Consider the following 18,111-nt stretch of genomic DNA (forward strand, 5'->3'; position numbering starts at 1 on the left):
TTTATGCAGCCCAACCACTCAGTGACACATCCGTGAAACTAAAACATGAAGGAGTGTGCCCAGATCAATAACTGGTACAGATTGGAATCACTGTTCCATCATATGAGGGATTTGATAACAACTCTTGGAATAGACAGCCTATGCCATTGAGGATCTAAGTTCAGATGCATTCTAATCTGGAGGAACCGGGTTCGATTCCCCGCTCTCCCACTTGAGCTGTGGAGGCTTATCTGGGGAATTCAGATTAGCCTGTGCATTCCTTTAAAACAATTTTTTTTGTATTGTATCATTTGAATTTTACAGTTTATAGTAATTTCCTTCTTCATACATTTTCAAACAATACTTTCCCCCCTTTTCTCCCTCCCCTCATTACTTCTTCATAGTTTTGTCACACAAACAGCAGTAAGTTCATTCTCTGTAGCCTCTTCTCCCATATTTCTTCATTGACTCGAGCTTCTTTCATCCAGTCCACGTATATTATCCATATCTTCAAAATTTCATTCTGTTTATCTTGCCACGTCTTATTTTTGGTTAATATATCGAAAATATCAAGTGTCACTTGTTACCAAATATATTCTAACCATTTCTGAAGTGTCCATTTTTGCTTTTCTTTCCAGCCCAAGGCTATTGTTGCATGTGCTGCTTTAATCATTATTTTATACATATACCTATATTGTTTATCCACCCTTCTGTCTTCCATTACACCCATGAACATTAAGTCATTACTTAAATCAATATTTATCTTCACCAGTTTCTCGATATATAACAATACAATTGTCCAAAAATTTTTTACTTCTGCACATTCTATCCACATATGGCTATAATATGCCTCTTGGTCTCCATATAGCCTGTGCATTCCCACACACGCCAGCTGGGTGACCTTGGGCTAGTCAGAGTTCTTCTGAGCTCTCTCAGGCTCACCTACCTCACAGGGTGTCTGTTGTGGGGGGGGAAGGGCAAGGAGATTGTAAGCCCCTTTGAGTCTCCTACAGGAGAGAAAGGGGGGGATATAAATCCAAACTCTTCTTCTTCTCTTCTTCTATGCATTTTGGGAGCATATGTCAAGATCTTCTCTTGCTTGTAATCTGCAGAGCCACTTACTTCGTGATGGGTCATCATTACATTCCAAATTTGCCTACCAGCAGTAGACTATGACATAGATTAGGTTGACAGAGTGTATGAATACAATCCTTTGCCAGGGATCTGCAACCTTCTACAAGCAAGGGATCAACAAAACAGCCAACATTACAAAAACCTATTTGCATATCTGAGACTATAACTGATAACCAACATGTTGATTAATACCCCATAAAGTTTCCATAGTCCAAACACTAGACTATGTTGTCAGTCCTTTACTAGGAATTGGTAAGTGGGGATCTCACAATGGCTGATTACGCCAGAAATGCTTACCTCACAACTCTTCTCTGTGCAATGGGCTTGCAGAGGTCTCTCCTCACATTTCTCTGCTTGAGAACTCTACTTCTTCTGGTTTTCTTAACTCCACCCATCAACAGCCTTAAAGGCACAGATCTGACTGATATTCTCTTCTCCCTCCTTCCCCTGCACACACACTCTCTCTCTGCTACTGCAAGACAGAGGCTTGTTTTTAAAATAGAAGCTTGTCTGAAAGAAAGTATTTAAAATGTCCTCCTTATCATCATGGAGAGCAGCAGCAGAGCAAGGGAGGTGGGGTAGAGCATGAAAGAGACCCTGCTAGTGCCGTTCAAAAGCAGACTCTGTTGTTAGTACACTGATAAATCGATACAAACATTTAAAGAAATAGGAAGGAGTTGGCAACAGTCGACAGAGAGGAGGGGGAGAAAGAAGTGTGTAAAGCTGTGTGAGAAAGTGGGAGGGTGAGACTAGGCAATCTGGCTGAGGTGGGGGCGGGGAGAGGTCCATGGCAAAGCTGTGTTCACCGGTAGATCTGCCCACTCTGGCTGTGAAGCAAAATTAAATTTGTGTCAGAAGGTGTCTCACTTGCTGCAGAGAGAATAGAAAATAAAAGTGGGGCTTGAGGAAATACGTCCATACAAGAAATCTTGCCGCGACCCACATTTGCCCCCATCATGCAGCAGATGCCTTGTGCGTAAATGGCCAATAAGTTATATATGTATATAGAAGAACCCTACACAATTTCTACTGGTGAATTAAAACAATCTGTGCAAGGTTCTTGAAGGAGAACTTTGGAGCAGTAGCCTGGAAATTCTAAATAAACAAATTCTCACTTAGATTACTGGCAACGTTCATTTCCCGCATTATTTCTGTAACACCTCTCTAAGAAGCCCTTCAATCCCACAAGAATCTTTGTTTGCCATTCCTTTTATAAACTGGTTATTTTAGCACCCTCCCCCCCAGTATACCTTAAGGATTTCAGTTTCTGTACTGAAACAGCCACATTGTTCTGTATTACACTATATTTGGATCTTGAACCACAGATTGCAGGCACATTCTACATTTCACAGGAGAGAACACGAAAAGTAGAGGTGCCAGTTTTGGCCACATGACTTCATGCAAGATGTACTTCCATTCCATGATCAAGATAAGAGAACAGGAGATCTATATTCAGATCCCACCAGACTTGCTGTAAGTCCTTTGGCAAGCTGTTCTTGGCAGGCTGCAAGGATCACCCCCCCGCCCTGCCCAATTAACTCTAAATTACCATTTATCAGTCATTATTGGTCTCATTTGCTGTTATACTCGCTGACTTTCAGTGAATTCAAACCTGATTTGAAAACAACAAATTTTTTCTCCTGACAAAGTTACTGTGAAGGTAGGTACATGAGGGAATATTAAATATTACCCAACTTGATACATAGACTGGACCAACCACAAAATACACAGGATTACTTTAATCCTTTAATAATAGGTTACTACCAACACAGTTGGTCAAAACAGATACTTATTAAATGAATTTCCTGTTCTATCCATAAGATTTGGGGCAGGATTTATTTTTTTAAATGTACCTGTTTTATTGTATAATGTAAGATACAAACCTCTATAATAGCTTTCTTTGAACTGGCATTACTTCATATCCTTAGCAGAAGAGATAAGAACACAATAGATAGAAAGAAGGAAAAGACCCTGGGTCAACTCCTCAACATTGACCCTACTACTCTAAGGCAGAGCTGCCTTACAGTAAACAAATACGGCTGCCGTTTTGCTGCCTAGGTTGGACTTAAGTGATCCTACCTAGAACCTCTGCATGTACACAGAGAGCTAATGAGTTTGTCTCTGTCACTAAGCAAATTTAATTCTGCTGGGTGGGTGGCAGTCAGACTAAACCACCACCAGAGCCAACAATGTACACTGCATTCTATAAAGGAATTAAAATTAAAATTGGTGTTTGGGTGTGCAGGTGTATGCTTGAAGTAATTTGGAGACTACGAAGGCAGTCTAAGGAGTCAAGAAATTGGAGTCAACTCAGACATTCTTATTAGAGACACAAGTACTTCATCCATATACTGTTATTACATTGTCTATAAACTGCTTGATACATATTGTGTTCTCTTCGAAATATAAATGGGGTGAGATATGGTTGCTAAATAAGACGGTCAGGATGGGATGAAGGACTTTTCCAGAGAGTCCCATTAAATATTATTTTTCATTACTGTATTTGCAGATCTATAAAAGCCAACAGGGAAATTCCAATATATCAGCAGGTATAGTATTCAGAGGAGCACAGAAGATATTACAGGACAGGGCAGCTAGAACAATAGTATCCTTTCACTAGCTGGTACTAGAACATTCCCTGTAGACACAAACAAAACAAATTCCTGATAGCATCAAGAGTTCCTTATATCAGCACTTTACAAAAAATAATAAAATACTGGAGGTTGACAAATTCAGATTCTTTGTGACACTGGACATTCAGTCTGCATGATTTTGTAAACTGATCACACAATAATTGTGTATTCTAGGTACCCAGAAGAAGTAAAGAAAGTCTATTTTCTTCTGCTCTTTAGTGAGACTGCAAAACAGAATTGTTTAGAAAGGCCTCTGGAGTAGAACGAAGGGTTTATGATAAGGTCTCTTTGGAGTTTTACGACTGGGTCTGCTGCGTGACCAAACTGATTATAGTTGGTTGATTTTATAGTAGGATGTATATTGATTGTTTGAAAAATATTTATTTTGTTTTATGTCTAGCTATGAAACACTTTGTGTCTTGACTTTGTCAAGCTAAAGGCAGGCACCTAATTATTTTGAACAGATAAACAGATGGTTCATCTAGTACTAAGTTTCACCAGGCGTGGAAGAGAAAAGGTGGAAGAGTTGCTACCACCTCATTTTGAGATGAGCTGGGTACATTTAGGCAAGATTGTTGAGGGCATGGATTAGGTGGTGACAATGGCGCATAAAACAGGTGAAAAGAACTGCACGTGAGTTGTGTTCAGAGAAGGTCTTCAGCAACATGAGGCAATTCAAAAGTCTCATATTCTACACAAGTCTGTCAAGGACAACGAGATGTACATATATGTACATCCATGTACATATATAACAAGTGGAACCATATCTGATTCCACATCAAAAGGAGTGCATGGCTTAGGGTAAATGAACATTTCCCATTGCTTCACTCCATTTTCTACTCAACCAGAAATGGTAGTGTGACACTCTTAATGTTTTTTAAGTCATCAAAACACCCTGCAATATACAGGAATGCAAACAAATTTGGGGCTTTCACATGCTTATGGGGCTATCGCATAAGCCCTGAACATACTCTGGGACACCTTTATTACCTCAAGTCACTTCACTATGGCAGCACTCGTAAAGCCTAGCCATCCCTTTCTCAGAAAGCCTGTTGTAGAAAGCATTGTCACTTCAGCAGGAAATGATAGAAGCAGAATTCGTCCCAGAACCAAGGCCAAAGAAACAAATAATACTCAAAACATTGCCTATTGGAGAAAAATAGCACCGAAGTCACTATGTAGGATTGTGATATCCAGTCATAGCTTTCCCAAATTCCACAACACAGGATATTGCATTAGTGATGAGACACATACCTGAGAATGCCAATCTCAGTGGGTGCATGAAACAACCTTCAGATGTATTAACACAGGTATGCCACTCAACTGACTGCCTACTCTTTGACCGTAGTAAAAATTTTCAAATATTACGATTAAGCCAAGAATGCCTTGGTGTAGGTGGCAGTTTATCTTTTTTAATTTCATTGCAGTATCATTAGTTAGATGTTCACCTCTAACCTAGCAGCACAGAAAAAGCATCGCTATTTGTCACCTAGATGTTCACCTCTAACCTAGAAGCACAGAAAAAGCATTGCTAATTGTCAACTGCTATTACTGTGGGCATTTCCCAATAGGGAGCAGTGGCAAAATCGTAACATTTGACTTCCTAAGACAATGTAAATTCTTTAATATTTTCAAAAGGTTCTTTCATCACTTTAACGGAGACAGCTAATTCATTTTCGAATTACCGTACGCCAATATTTGACTGGTCAATTGGCTCAAATGTCCAATGGATAGTAAAGAAACCAGTTCTGAAAACTATGCACTCCTGCTCCAATTCACTATGTTTTAGAGGCCAATTGACTGCAAGTTAAAGAATGAATGAATGAATTTAGTATACTGAATAAAAGCAGAAACTCTTACTAGATCTATACTCTTTGACAGTCATTGATGTATGAATCTTTGTTGCCAATCATTGATACAACCTACTAAGGCCAGGGAAAGTCAAACTACAAGACAGATAGGAGCGCAGCTGTGAAGAATATTAGTAGTGACATAATGACAGAACAATACAGATAATCTAGAACAGATGCAGGCCATTTCAATAAAATCAACTTTTGGGTATAGCAAGTCAGTAAATACCTTGACAACATTTGAAAATACACTCAGAAAAGGTTCTTAAGCAGTTATGAGGGGGAAATAACATTACAGATCAGAAATTAGGGAAAGAAAACAATGAAGAAAAACAATGAAGATGAGAAAGACAGTTAAGATTTTCAGTATGATTCAGAAACCAATACAGCAAATTGTTTCTGCAATTTAAAAATTGTGTGATGCATATTAATAAGAATTTCTGAATACCTGATTGCTAAAAAAAATGGTCTTGATATAGCTCAGCAAAAGCATTTGCCCAGTCATAAAAGCCAGAAAATGTTACATGAGGGCAGGTGAAATTAAAGTAATAAATTCAGTACCGTGATATATACAAGTGTGATGCTACCTTAGGAAAAGGCTCTATGAAACTCTAGTCACCTTTTTAAATTTTAAATTCAAAGGGGTGAAAGAAGAATCAAAGAAAGGTTAACCATGGGAAAATAAGTTTCGAAGCATTACTTTTGTGGTTGGAAGAATGATGACAAAGGGATACAGTCACTTTGGGACTGCACTGTAATTTCAGTTGATTTGGAACAGAGGATGGGGCAGAACATATACTGTTTGGAGGATCTCCCTTTGCATGGATAAGGGATCCTGACACTGTATTTTGTGCAGTGTGTTATGGCCTTCAGAAGGGACCCTAGTCCGTTTCTCCACTACGAGACAAAATGAGTCATTCTTCACATTCATTTAAGATGTTTGCCAAACCTCTCATTCAGAGATAACACTTCATGGAAATGGCAAGCACATCAAATAACTAACCTTTATCATAAGAACTGCCAACACCTTTGAATCTTTTTGATGAAATTCAACAGATGAAAGATTTCTAAAATCCTATTAAAAAAGAATAATCTTTTTTGTAGAAGACAATGTAGAGGCTTTGTTCCAAAAGTCAGTAACCCATTTATCAAGTTTCCACATGATTTTAAGGCAAAGCAAAAAAAACAAAAAACAAAAACACAAAAGCGAATCTTACCAAAATTTAGGAAGATGAGCTTTGCCTGAATACCAGGACAAAGTTTTACTATAAATGGAATGGCTATGTACACTCCCAACAACCAGATTACTAGCTTCCGCAATCGAAACCACATTCCATGTCTCCTGTAAAAGAGGATGGGAAAAAAATAAAGATCACACAAAGATCAAGAAAACTTTGAGCAAGTGCTCTTACAGAGTCAAGAGGATGGTGGGTACTGTTTGTGAAAAATGAGATTGCTTGGTTCAATTGTTTACATACATGAAACTACATCAATTTGCTTAAAGGTCTGATGTACAACTTATTTATTTATTAACACATCATGGTCAATTCATCTGGAAGATACTTCTAATAGTTGGCTGCATCCAGAGCTTTCCCTGCTGCGGCCTCTTAAACTCTAAAACCCCTGCTGGTTCCAGGGACACCCAGTAAAAGTGCCATGCATGATGTGAGGGCGAAAACCAGCAAAAATCGTACTCCCCACAAATACTCTACTAGCAGAGGTTTCTTTCTCCACCAGTGAAAAGTGTCCCAGATCCAACTTCATGCTTGCATAATGCGAACCTTATATATGGCACTTAACATCATAATAAAGACATTGATTTCTCAACACAGGAAGTTTACAAATTACATTCTGATAGCTAGGAAAACAGAAAGGGAGCGGCAAGAGCAATATGAGATGAAGATGAGCATGATTAGGAGAAAATGATGTTTTTCCTATTCTGCTTACATTTCAGACAAAATCAATTCTATTTCTTGAACTACTCTGAATATGTAAAGATAGGATGCACCTACATGTACATTTCAACCCTGACCTGGATGACTCAGGTTAGCTTGATCTGAAGCTAAGCAGGGTCAGCCCTGGTTAACATTTTAAATGGGAGACCACCAAGCAATGTCAGGGTTGCTATGCAGAGCAAGACAATGGCAAGCCTTTGTTAGTCTTGAAAACACCATAAGGGTTGCCATAAGTCAGCTGTGACTTGATATAACTTTACACACACACACCCCACAAACATTTCTGCAACAAAAAATGTGCTAGAGACTTTTTTAAAAAAATGAAAAGAGAGCCCAATATATATTTTAGAGTAATGGTATAGCAATATAATGACATACATTGCTGATTAAAAATGAAAAACTACCAGGGATACCTATTAATTGCCACTCTATCTTAATAGCCACAGAAGCAACAGAAAAACTACATGGACCTATGCACATATGGGAAACACCTATGTGTACATTGTAAAGTAAATATTACAAAAATACTTTAAGCCTCCACTGCCCTCTCCTCCAAAGGGAACCAATCCAAGTAAGCTACCACTGAAATTTCTTATTGTTTGGAGAAGTGGAGTACATAACTATCTACTGCCATGAAACAAAACCAATAAAATGTTGCTGATTGTAGTCAAGTGGCATCTAAGAATGAGCATGGATTCTGGCTGAATCTCTTCTAACACTAAAAAAACCTTAAAAGCTTCACAAAACATCATTTTCCAAACTATTCTCTGGAAGAAGCAAATACAGCAAAGATGAGGGGTTCTTTTTTGTTGTTGCTATAATGCAGGGTGGAAAAATCCTTCATGACAACACTACACTTTATCAGGTTAATTTAGACCAGAGTTTTTAAACTGAGGTCTGTTTACATCAGGTAAATCCAAACAATCAGAGGATAAGGTTTAGGCAACTTCATACACTGTGGGTTAAAAAAATATGAAACCAAAAATCTGCTGGAATAATCCAGAAAGGAATAAAACATCAACAGGAAAAGACTTCATTGAGAGACATATTACCCAAGCAACTTCGTTACTCAAGTAGTTCAGACAAGAACACATGATTATTAATCATAACTAGTCACTTCTGCTTTGTGTTGAATGAGAATCTAGCTTGAAATGTTTTCCTACAAGACAGCTTCTCCTAAAGAGGCTCAAACAGATATTTTAAATCAAAACAAAACATTAGAAAAACTCAGGCAGATAGATGCTCAGAACTGCTTCTCATTCTCAAACTTGGGAAATTCAATCTGGGGGAGGGACTGAGTCCCCCTCTGGAGCTAGTGTATCCCCGCACCAGCAGAAATACCCTTTCCACTGGCGCAAGCGGTAAATGCGCTGGTGCCACACAACTCTATGGCACCCAACTTATAAGCAGCCAGGTGCCACACAACTCTATAGCACCTGACTTATAAGCTGGCTCTGTCGACCAGGCTTACTGGCGCAAAACACCATGCTGGCAGGACTAGAGGTGTTCCGGGGGTGGGGCCGACATCAGTCAGTTCCAGAGCCTGATTGACTGCCTTGCACCAACAGAGCCACCCACAGAGATATATCTATATTCCCAGCTATGGGGGATTCTCCTCCTTCTTAAAAAAAACTTTTTAGGGCTTCCCACACCATGGGAAAGTCCTTTGGAGGGGGTGAGGCAGCGCCGGAATGGCACTGTCCCCGCCCACCTGACAGCTCTGGATTACGCTGTAAATATTTCAAAATCCTACTGTAAAATTAGCACATGTCTTCTAAAAACGATTGTATGTACAATTTAGAATCTACTTGTTTCACTTTTTTTTCCAGGGTAGGAAGGTCACAAGTATTGACATTGCAGAATTTAGGAACAGTCTGAGAACGTATGGCATGGAATGTTATGGTTGATTTTATTCTTATATTTCATAATGCTGTGAGCCGCCAAAAGCCTGTTGTCAGGAAAGGGTGGCCTGTAAATCAAATAAATCAAATCAAATACAGATATGCAGCACAACCCCTTGATGTCAAGAATGCAACTACAATTGACATGCTTTTTGTGACAATAAAAGGCGCTGTAGCTAACCCAAAAGGTTACACATTATATTCATAGTAGTTATACCCACATTCAATCCATAAAAACTTTATCTAATATTCCTGGATAAATATATGAAAGTGCATGTCCTTTGGATCAAGGCCTGCAAACCAAATGTCTTACAGATAACAAAGGAAGGATGTCTGAAAGGGAGAATTTATTACATTTTAAAACCTTTAGAAACTTGTTAAGAAATCCAGTCCTGGCCTCTTATCACCAGCTTCCCAAGCCACAATAAAGTACCTCAAGCAAAACCCTCTTTCACCAAAAAGAGAGTTAACTTGACTAATGGTCACATTCTGTAGCAGCACAGAAACCTCAGCTGCTAGGAGAGGTGAAGAGGTGGAAGAAACACAGTGAGGGATAGATTTAAAATGCAAACAATAACCAAATTTTATTATGGAAAGGACCCAGGGATCTTGAATGATTAAAGACCACTGTGCTAATCTATCCAGTGCTAATCTATCCAGAAATTGGCAATCAGTGCCCTGTAGTCATGCCACCTGTTTTCTCCTGGGTGGAGAGTTTGGGGGACTGACCTGCCTGTTTAGAACTGAGGGAGGAGTGCTCTCCCCACCTCCATCACATGACCATTTGGGCAGCCAACCACCCTGCTCTTGTCTCAAGATGGCACACCAAGCACTCTGAAGCTTCTGAAAGCTTACTAGTCAGTTCTCGTTGGCCAGCCTGCACCTACACAGTCCCATAAGAGATTCCACTGAAAACACAATGATGAACATGTCTTATACCCTCAGCCTCCACAGGCTTAAATACACTTTAAAAAGTCATTATAAACACAGTTTGACTAGTACTGTGAGAAAAAAATAGGTGATAATTATGAACACAATGTACACACAATTACTGGAGGCCTGAAGCCAAATATATTTGCTACACTGTGGTAATTGGGGAAAAAATGAATAAAGGTACTCATACTCATTACTGCAAGAAATTCTAGGGAATATTAATAAATGAATAAGAACAGTTACCAAAAAAATTGTAACAGGGATTGTATATACCTGAACAAAAATTAGGGTTACAGACGGCGATATTACATAAACAGAAGCAACTGGAAGAGAAGTTGAACAAAGATTTTAAATGACTGCCCTTGAAGAGGATTCAGAATGTAAACTACAACTGGCAATAGAAAGCTGAAGCAAGAAGGCTTACTGGAGGAGGTTATAAGCACCATATCACTCCAGTCTTGTGACATTTACACTCCCTGTTTGCTTCCAGGCCCAATTTAAAGTCCCATGTGGCTTTAGCATAAGCATACAACCAAAAAAAGTTCCTGGAATAATATCTAAACACATTCACAGTTCAAAATAGATACAAGCCCAGATTCTTGTCATTGTTTTCTAGTAAAAATATTATGCCAAAGAATGAAAGCAAGGTCCATGTTGTGACCAAGCAAATAAACCAGGAAATATATTAACTCACAATTTTCAACAGTTAAAAAACCAAACATCAAAAAGTGATAAGTCCATCTTTTGTTTCCCCTCAGCTGAAAAACGTGTAAATTACTACATTGAAGATTCTCAAAACTGAACTGTTAAATCAAGATTTGAAAGTTATGACTTCTACTATGGTCAGAAGAATTAATTCAGTTTTGTATACTTATTTCTAGAGGTGAAAAAAGATTGATCAAAAGCCACATGTTCAAGATCATCAGGAGATCACTACAGAATTTAAAGATGAACGATTTTATAAAGGGAATGAAGGAACTAACATCAGTGTTTCTTGATGCTGAAAAAAGCTTTTGGTGCTGTAGAGTGAAGATATCTTCATACAGTGCCTAATAAAATGGATACAGGGAAAAGCACCATTCATGGCTGTAAAGCCGAGGATTAATTTGCCCTAGGCGCGAGACAGTTCAGGCCATCTGAATAGTAACCATCCAATGGGAACATGTATTGAAGGGACTATATAAGTAATCCTCACCCGTATATAAGTAATCCTTATGCAAGTATACAAGTAATCCTTGTCCCTATATACGTAATCCTTGTTGGCTTTTGTTGCCTGCTGTCGAGAATGAGAGAGGAGCAGGCCAGAGCTTCAGAGATGCAAGAACAAGACTTACTGAGACTTGGCAGTTGAGTGACAAATTGTTTGGCTGAGTGGAGGTGAAGAGTTTTTTGTTTACTTGAATTCCATGCAGTGAAGAGTACATGTAGTGGCTGACAGTCAATGAATGGAAGGTATAGAAGTGAACCCCCTTTTTCCTTTTCCAGCTAAGCCTCCACCCACCCCCTTCCAACCATCACAACTCCCCCCCAATCTGGTTAGGGTACCAGTTGATTTCAACAGGGGCGTATCTAGCTAAAATGAAGCCTGAAGCTCACCCTGTGTGCCACCCCCTCCAGGAGAGACCCAGGAAGAAAGATCCCCACCCAGGGCACACAGACTCTGAAGTTGAGCCCAGTGGATCATGCCTCAGTGTTGCCCCACACCCAGAGGCGTGCCCCATTTAAAAGAGGGTTCTGATGAGACCCTCTCCACTGTAGGGTGGGGAAAGGCCTACTGTGTTGTTTTCTTGCTGCCTCAGGAATCCATCAGTGATCCGGCTTAGATATATCCACTCAAAAAAGCCTAAGCAATGCAGAAGAAGTAGGCTAAGGAGAAACAATGCAGTCACTTTACTGCAATGAACTGTGCCAGCATCAGGAGGAGGTCTTAGTGAATTTTGTGAGGGTGCTGAATTTAGCTGCCATTTCCTATGGAGTGACCTCTAAATTGGTGCCCATATAGTGACCTGGGGCCAGGTGGCCATTTTGTTAGCCCTCATTGGCACATCTTTATCACCCCCTCCCTGTGTAATTAAAAATCATAACATTAAATACATATTTTGATAAGTAAGGGACAGAAGAGGGACAGAAAGCGGGAGAGGGGGAGATAAAAGTAGATAAACTGGTGGGTGTGAATGAAGCAGGAAAAGGGGAGAGGCTATGGAAAGGAAAGATAAAGCAGTGGGGAATAGGAAAACGAGATACTCCCTGCTTGTAGATTCAATATTCCTACAAAAGACTTCAAGAGAAATATGTTGTAACAGATCACAGATCATGTTAACAGTTCATAGCTCAGTAATCTCTACTTCTAAGCCAATTCTACCCACAACTATTTTTCCTTAACCCCATAAAGGCACAGAAAAGAAAAACAGGAAATGAAAATTATTCTGGGAACCAGAGTTTCGAGGCAATTACCTCAAATGGTCTGGATGTCATCACAGTCACCACAATTAGTCTCTGGGTTGCAGCCCCAGTTGAATTTGAAGCCCTTTTGTACATCTATCTACCTGCAGAGTTATGGAACTGTCACTGGCTGTTATAAGTCTTTGAATGATCCCATAACTTTATTTATCCCACAACTTTGTCTCCCAGCATTTCATTGATTAGGACATAAATATATTCCATGGCATCTGCTAAATAGTGACTGACTTTGGCCTTGTTCCAGACAAAGTTAAAGAAACTCACCAATCAGATGAGGCAGCCTGATAAACCAAACAGAACTGTAACTGAAAGACCGCCTAGTCAGCCCTGGAAATCAATTTAGCACTGCTTCTACCTCACAAATTTTCTTCACTGGCCCAAACATACCTGTATATTATGCACGACTCAAGAGAAACAAAGGGGACAACTTTTATAATGCTTTTGTACCTGTGGCCAATGTTAATGCATCATAAGCAGATAGGTAATAATCATGTTCACAAGGTACATTAGAAATATTTGATAGGAGCACTCTTAGAGGAAAATGGTGGAGCAGGTCTTTTCCCATCATCCCCTAAGAGTCTTCTGCCCGAAAAATCCTAAGGACTGGGGGACCTTGCAACAAAATTCACCATAGTCTAAGTGATAAGGGGAAAGAAGGGAAAAGAGACCCTCGTTCATGCTGTTCTGCGGATGCAAGCCACCAATGGAAGAGTGAGAGGGAGGTGACTGTGCATGGTTTCCCTTTCCCCTAAAGCACAGGTGTCAAACTCGCAGCCCTTCACATGTTATGGACTACAGTTCCAATCATCCCCTACCAGAATCATCCATAACATCTGGAGGGCCGCGAGTTTGACACCTATGCCCTAAAGCATCCAGTATTTATAATGTGAGGTTCTTAGAATTGTTAAAAAAGGATTTGGGGAGCAGGCAGGGAGTTGTTTCAGAAACTACTGATCCCAGTTTTAATTTACACCACTACAAAGAGAAGAGAGACATTTCCTTTGTGAGCAAAGCAGACAGCTTGTTTCAAATCTTGTGCAAAAATTCTGAGGGATACCACAATCTCATCTCAGTGTCTAAAGCCATTAGCTCATTGTCTTGTAAAAGTAAATAGGGAGTATTAAGTCAAAAGCGGAAATAAGGCACAATTAAAAACTGGTGATTAAGTTTCTACTGTGCTCTATTCAAAGTGCTGGTTATGATCTTCCTCATCTAAAGTAGTACTTTATGTGGCACTGTTATTTGAAATAAGGTGGACATCCAAGCAAAACAGGGCTTTTTTTTTCTGTAACCATGCCTTGATAATGGAGCACATTCTCTCCCCCTGACACCCCCCACTTTTTAGCTGATGCTAAAGGTTTCCAGTGCCAGCTAGAAAACTGCTTACTAATGTAAGCTGTGTATTTTTTTAAAAATGTAAATCTGCCATTATTGTACGGTGGTATCAACCATTTATACTGGTGGAATTAGTGGTATCAGTTGTTTACACTGAATTTTAATTTTCTATCAGCTGTTCTGACCACCCATTGGTAGAGAATGTGGAATAGAAATGATATAAAGAAATTTTTCAAGAAAGAAATGATTGAAATATTTCCACAGTTATCTACTTCCTGTCACAGACTTAAGACTAAAAAAATTTAAAGCGCCAGGGTGCATGCAGAGTAAGCAACTAGGGAAAGAAGGAAACAAGCGATCTTACACCCACAGCAGAAAAATAAAACAGGAGCTCAAAAGGATGAACTTCCCACTGCTACTTAGAGTCATAGAGGTTGATGACTAACTCTGCCTTATTTCTTTATGCCACAGGGGAATACTCCCAGCAATAGAAAGGCAGCTCACAGGTACTTGCCAGTTCTTACTGGGCAAGGAAGTAATCACAACATGAAAAAAAAAAAAACTAGGTTTCCCCCTATGAAGTTGTATGTATGTGCATGTATTTTAGAGAGCTACCAAATCAGACTATCCAGGTCAAGTACTGCTTACTGGAAGAGGCTCTTCAGGTCTCAGGAGACATCTCCTCTACACAGTATCGAGGATTCTTTATTGAGAAATAAAACAAATCACACAGCCTACCACCAACCAATAATCTCTAAAAGGAACTGAGCAGTTGATGAAGCTATTTACTTCTGTTCGTGAAAACACTAAATAATTACTCCCAGTGGATATTGTGACTACTGCACTTCTGGGATGAAAAGAACAGTCAGGGAATTGGCTTCTAGTTCCTTGGCTCGTCTTATTTATTACATTTTCTCCTTCACTGTTTCCAAATAGCCGCTTCTGTATGTATGCCTATAGGGTAAAAATTCTCAAATATAAAATGAGATTTCCTCCCCACATATAAGCACATCTGCCCCTGCTGAGTCACATACAAACCCCAAAGAAATTACCCAAACAATACAAGCCTGTGGAATCTGTGAACCTTCTGGCAACTTGAGCCTGCTTGACAATTATGATCTTCCCCACAAACCTTACACTGTAAAGTTAGTATCTACCAGAGCAGAAATGTCTTGCTTCTGGCATCTCATCTATGAAACTCCCTTCCTGTAGCTATTCAGTAGCATCAGGCTTTAAGATGAAACATTTGCTTGAACTTTTTTGTACTGTTGGTGCCTGACAACATATGAACTGCCCTGGTTGTTATTTTTTAAATGCCGGTTCTGATCTCATTTGTTTTAATTGCTTTTATATTTAATAATTTGATATTTATTACTTTTCTGGTTTTTTCTTCTGGTTTCTGTTCCTTTGGGTTTCACTGCAGCTTTCACTGGCAGCCCCATCTAAGTCCACGCTGTCCTGTTGCTCCCAAAGGGGCTTCCCAGAAGTGTGGGAAGGCTTCACAAGCACCCACTGGCCTTAACAGACTTACCCACTGGCCTTAACAGACTTACACTGCCCAAAAGGGTTGCGTACATCTGATTTCCTGGCCGCTGGTGCAATGTGTCAGTTTCTCCCCCACTAATGTCAGCTCCTCCTCCACCATGCCCTCAGTCCACCCCCACTACACTGCTGGCAGGGTCATTGGTGCAGTGTCCAGCACTGCATCCTACTGCTAAGGAGGGTGGCGGCAGCCACACTGTGGTGGTTTCACCCTCCCACCAGGGCAAGTGCCCCAGAGAGGGCAAATCCACTACTGCAGCTGCCCCACCATTCCATGAGCAAACCCCCCACCTCTGGATGGGACTGTGAATTTTTTTGCCTGAATTTGTGGGTTCCTTTCCCCTTATTATGCTTTACTGCTTAAGTTACGTAAGCCACCTTGTGGAATTCAGCCAAGAATGAAGGATATAAAGATTTTTTAAAAATAAAATAAACTGTTTACATGCCACATAAGAAGAGCCCTGTTGGATCGGACCAGTGGCACATCTAGTTCAGAATCCTGTCTCACAGTGGCCAATCAATTTATCTGGAGGGACAATAGCAGCACATAACCTTCCCCTCCTCCTGGGATTGGTATTCAGAGGTCTACGTCCTCTGAATGTGAATATTCCCTTTAGTCAAGATGGTCAGTAGTAATTGACAGCCTTAGCCTCCATAATTGTCTAACCGCCTTTTAAAACCATCTACACCTGTGCTCATCACTATATAATCCTGGCAGTGAACTCCACATTTTATAGAAAAGTTTAAGTTTCAAATCATCTACCTGAGTTGCTTCACCACATGATAATTTTATAGCAGAAAGTGACATGGAGCATTAGCACAACTGTTTTGTTTTGTTTTATTGGTCATAGTAACAGAGATAGAGAGACAGACTCTTCCTCAAGAAGCTGCAGTTTAAATTTCAACAGCAAGTGAAAACTGCCGACAGGGCAAGAGAAGTGTAACCAAATACAGCTACACATGCTCAGACTTTATTTGAAGATGAGGACAAACAGGATTTTTTGTTTGTTTCCCAGAAAAGGTGAGTTTGGAAGAAAAATTTGAAAAAGGCAAATAGATAAACTTGGGCGAATGGGTCAAGTTTTTTGGTAAGGCAAGAGACTTTTTGAGCACCCTGATGGTGTTAAAATGATAGTCTCCAGTCTGTTCATCACGAGGTTCTTCAAGTTATATTGGAGATCAGCATCTTATCTGAAAAGTCAGTCATTAGTCCTGCCAGGTTTTTTTATGCTAGTTATTTCCTGCAAATCACTGTGCAATTCTGGATGTAAGAAGTTCTTTTATAGCAGTAAATAAAGGAAAGCAGAAAGTGCACAAGAAGTATAGAAACAGAATATTTAACCAGGCACAAAAGGATAATCACGTCAGTCAGTGCACAGAAATCTAGCAACAAAATATATAAGGCTTCAATACCATTTAAAAATATGTCAGCTACATTACGGAAACAATTTCACTTCAAGCACCTCCAGCAATTCAAAAAATGGAGCTCAGTGTGACCTTACCTCAAGCATAATATCAAACTGACTCAGTCACAAAGCTGAACAAGGTGCATTGCCAGCTAACTGAATGCAGACAAAAGGACGTGAAGGTCATCTTGTTAGGCATTTCCAAAGGACATGACAGACAGAAAACAGTAACTTTGTTTTTCTAACCGGAATAAGTACCAACTAAAAAAAAAAGCTGTCTTAGTAATTGAACTGCTTGCTTAAACAAGAATAAAAATACACAGATACAAAACCTAGCTACCAGTCACTTTTCCACACATTTTATAAGCTTAAAAAGGGACAAATGTTTTCAAATAGGTCTTTCAGTAAAGATGGTATGTGAAAAAACAAAGTGACTGTTGGCAGTACTTGTAAGGGTAATAATTTCATATCTTGTGCAGTGAGAAGGGTTAAACTATATAAAAACTACACCTCGATGCCAGACAGTGTAATCCCAAACAGAATTACACCATTCTAAGCACATTAACTTTAATGAACTTAGAAGGGTATAACTCTGCTTAGCACTGCACCATAAGGAACCTACTTTGTCCAAAGTATTCCAGCTTTCATTTCACAAAAAATGGCGGCATTTATGAAGACAAGTTCAATAAGTACCGCAACAAACAAAACTGAAAGACAAGGAGAAAACTGGAAAGTTTTTTAAAGTCCATTTTTTTCAAAAGTTGGTCCAAGTTTGTTTTGTGACCAAAACACACTTCTGAACATTAATATTGCGAAATGCAACACCTGTGCCAATTGTACTTTGACATCCAAGATTGGGATGATGATGCAAGTTGCACAAAATTTACATGCAGCTATAACACAGGAACTGTGGCCTTCTGATGAGATCCCTAATTGACCTTTCAATGGTAAGTCATCAAATTGGGGGGAGGAGGAGGTTCTAA

General features: G+C 39.6%; 1 protein-coding gene across 1 annotated transcript in view; it reads right to left on the minus strand.

Annotated features, from left to right (window-relative positions):
* ABHD12 (abhydrolase domain containing 12, lysophospholipase) overlaps positions 1-18,111 on the minus strand; it is a 58,428-nt gene that overhangs the window by 35,085 nt on the left and 5,232 nt on the right. The window contains exon 2 of the mRNA XM_048519620.1: positions 6,814-6,938. Coding sequence (XP_048375577.1) covers positions 6,814-6,938 — 125 coding nt within the window. The remainder of the gene's footprint in view (positions 1-6,813; positions 6,939-18,111) is intronic.

Source organism: Sphaerodactylus townsendi, linkage group LG01 (genome assembly GCF_021028975.2).
Source record: "Sphaerodactylus townsendi isolate TG3544 linkage group LG01, MPM_Stown_v2.3, whole genome shotgun sequence".
NCBI classification, from domain to species: Eukaryota; Metazoa; Chordata; class Lepidosauria; order Squamata; family Sphaerodactylidae; genus Sphaerodactylus; species Sphaerodactylus townsendi.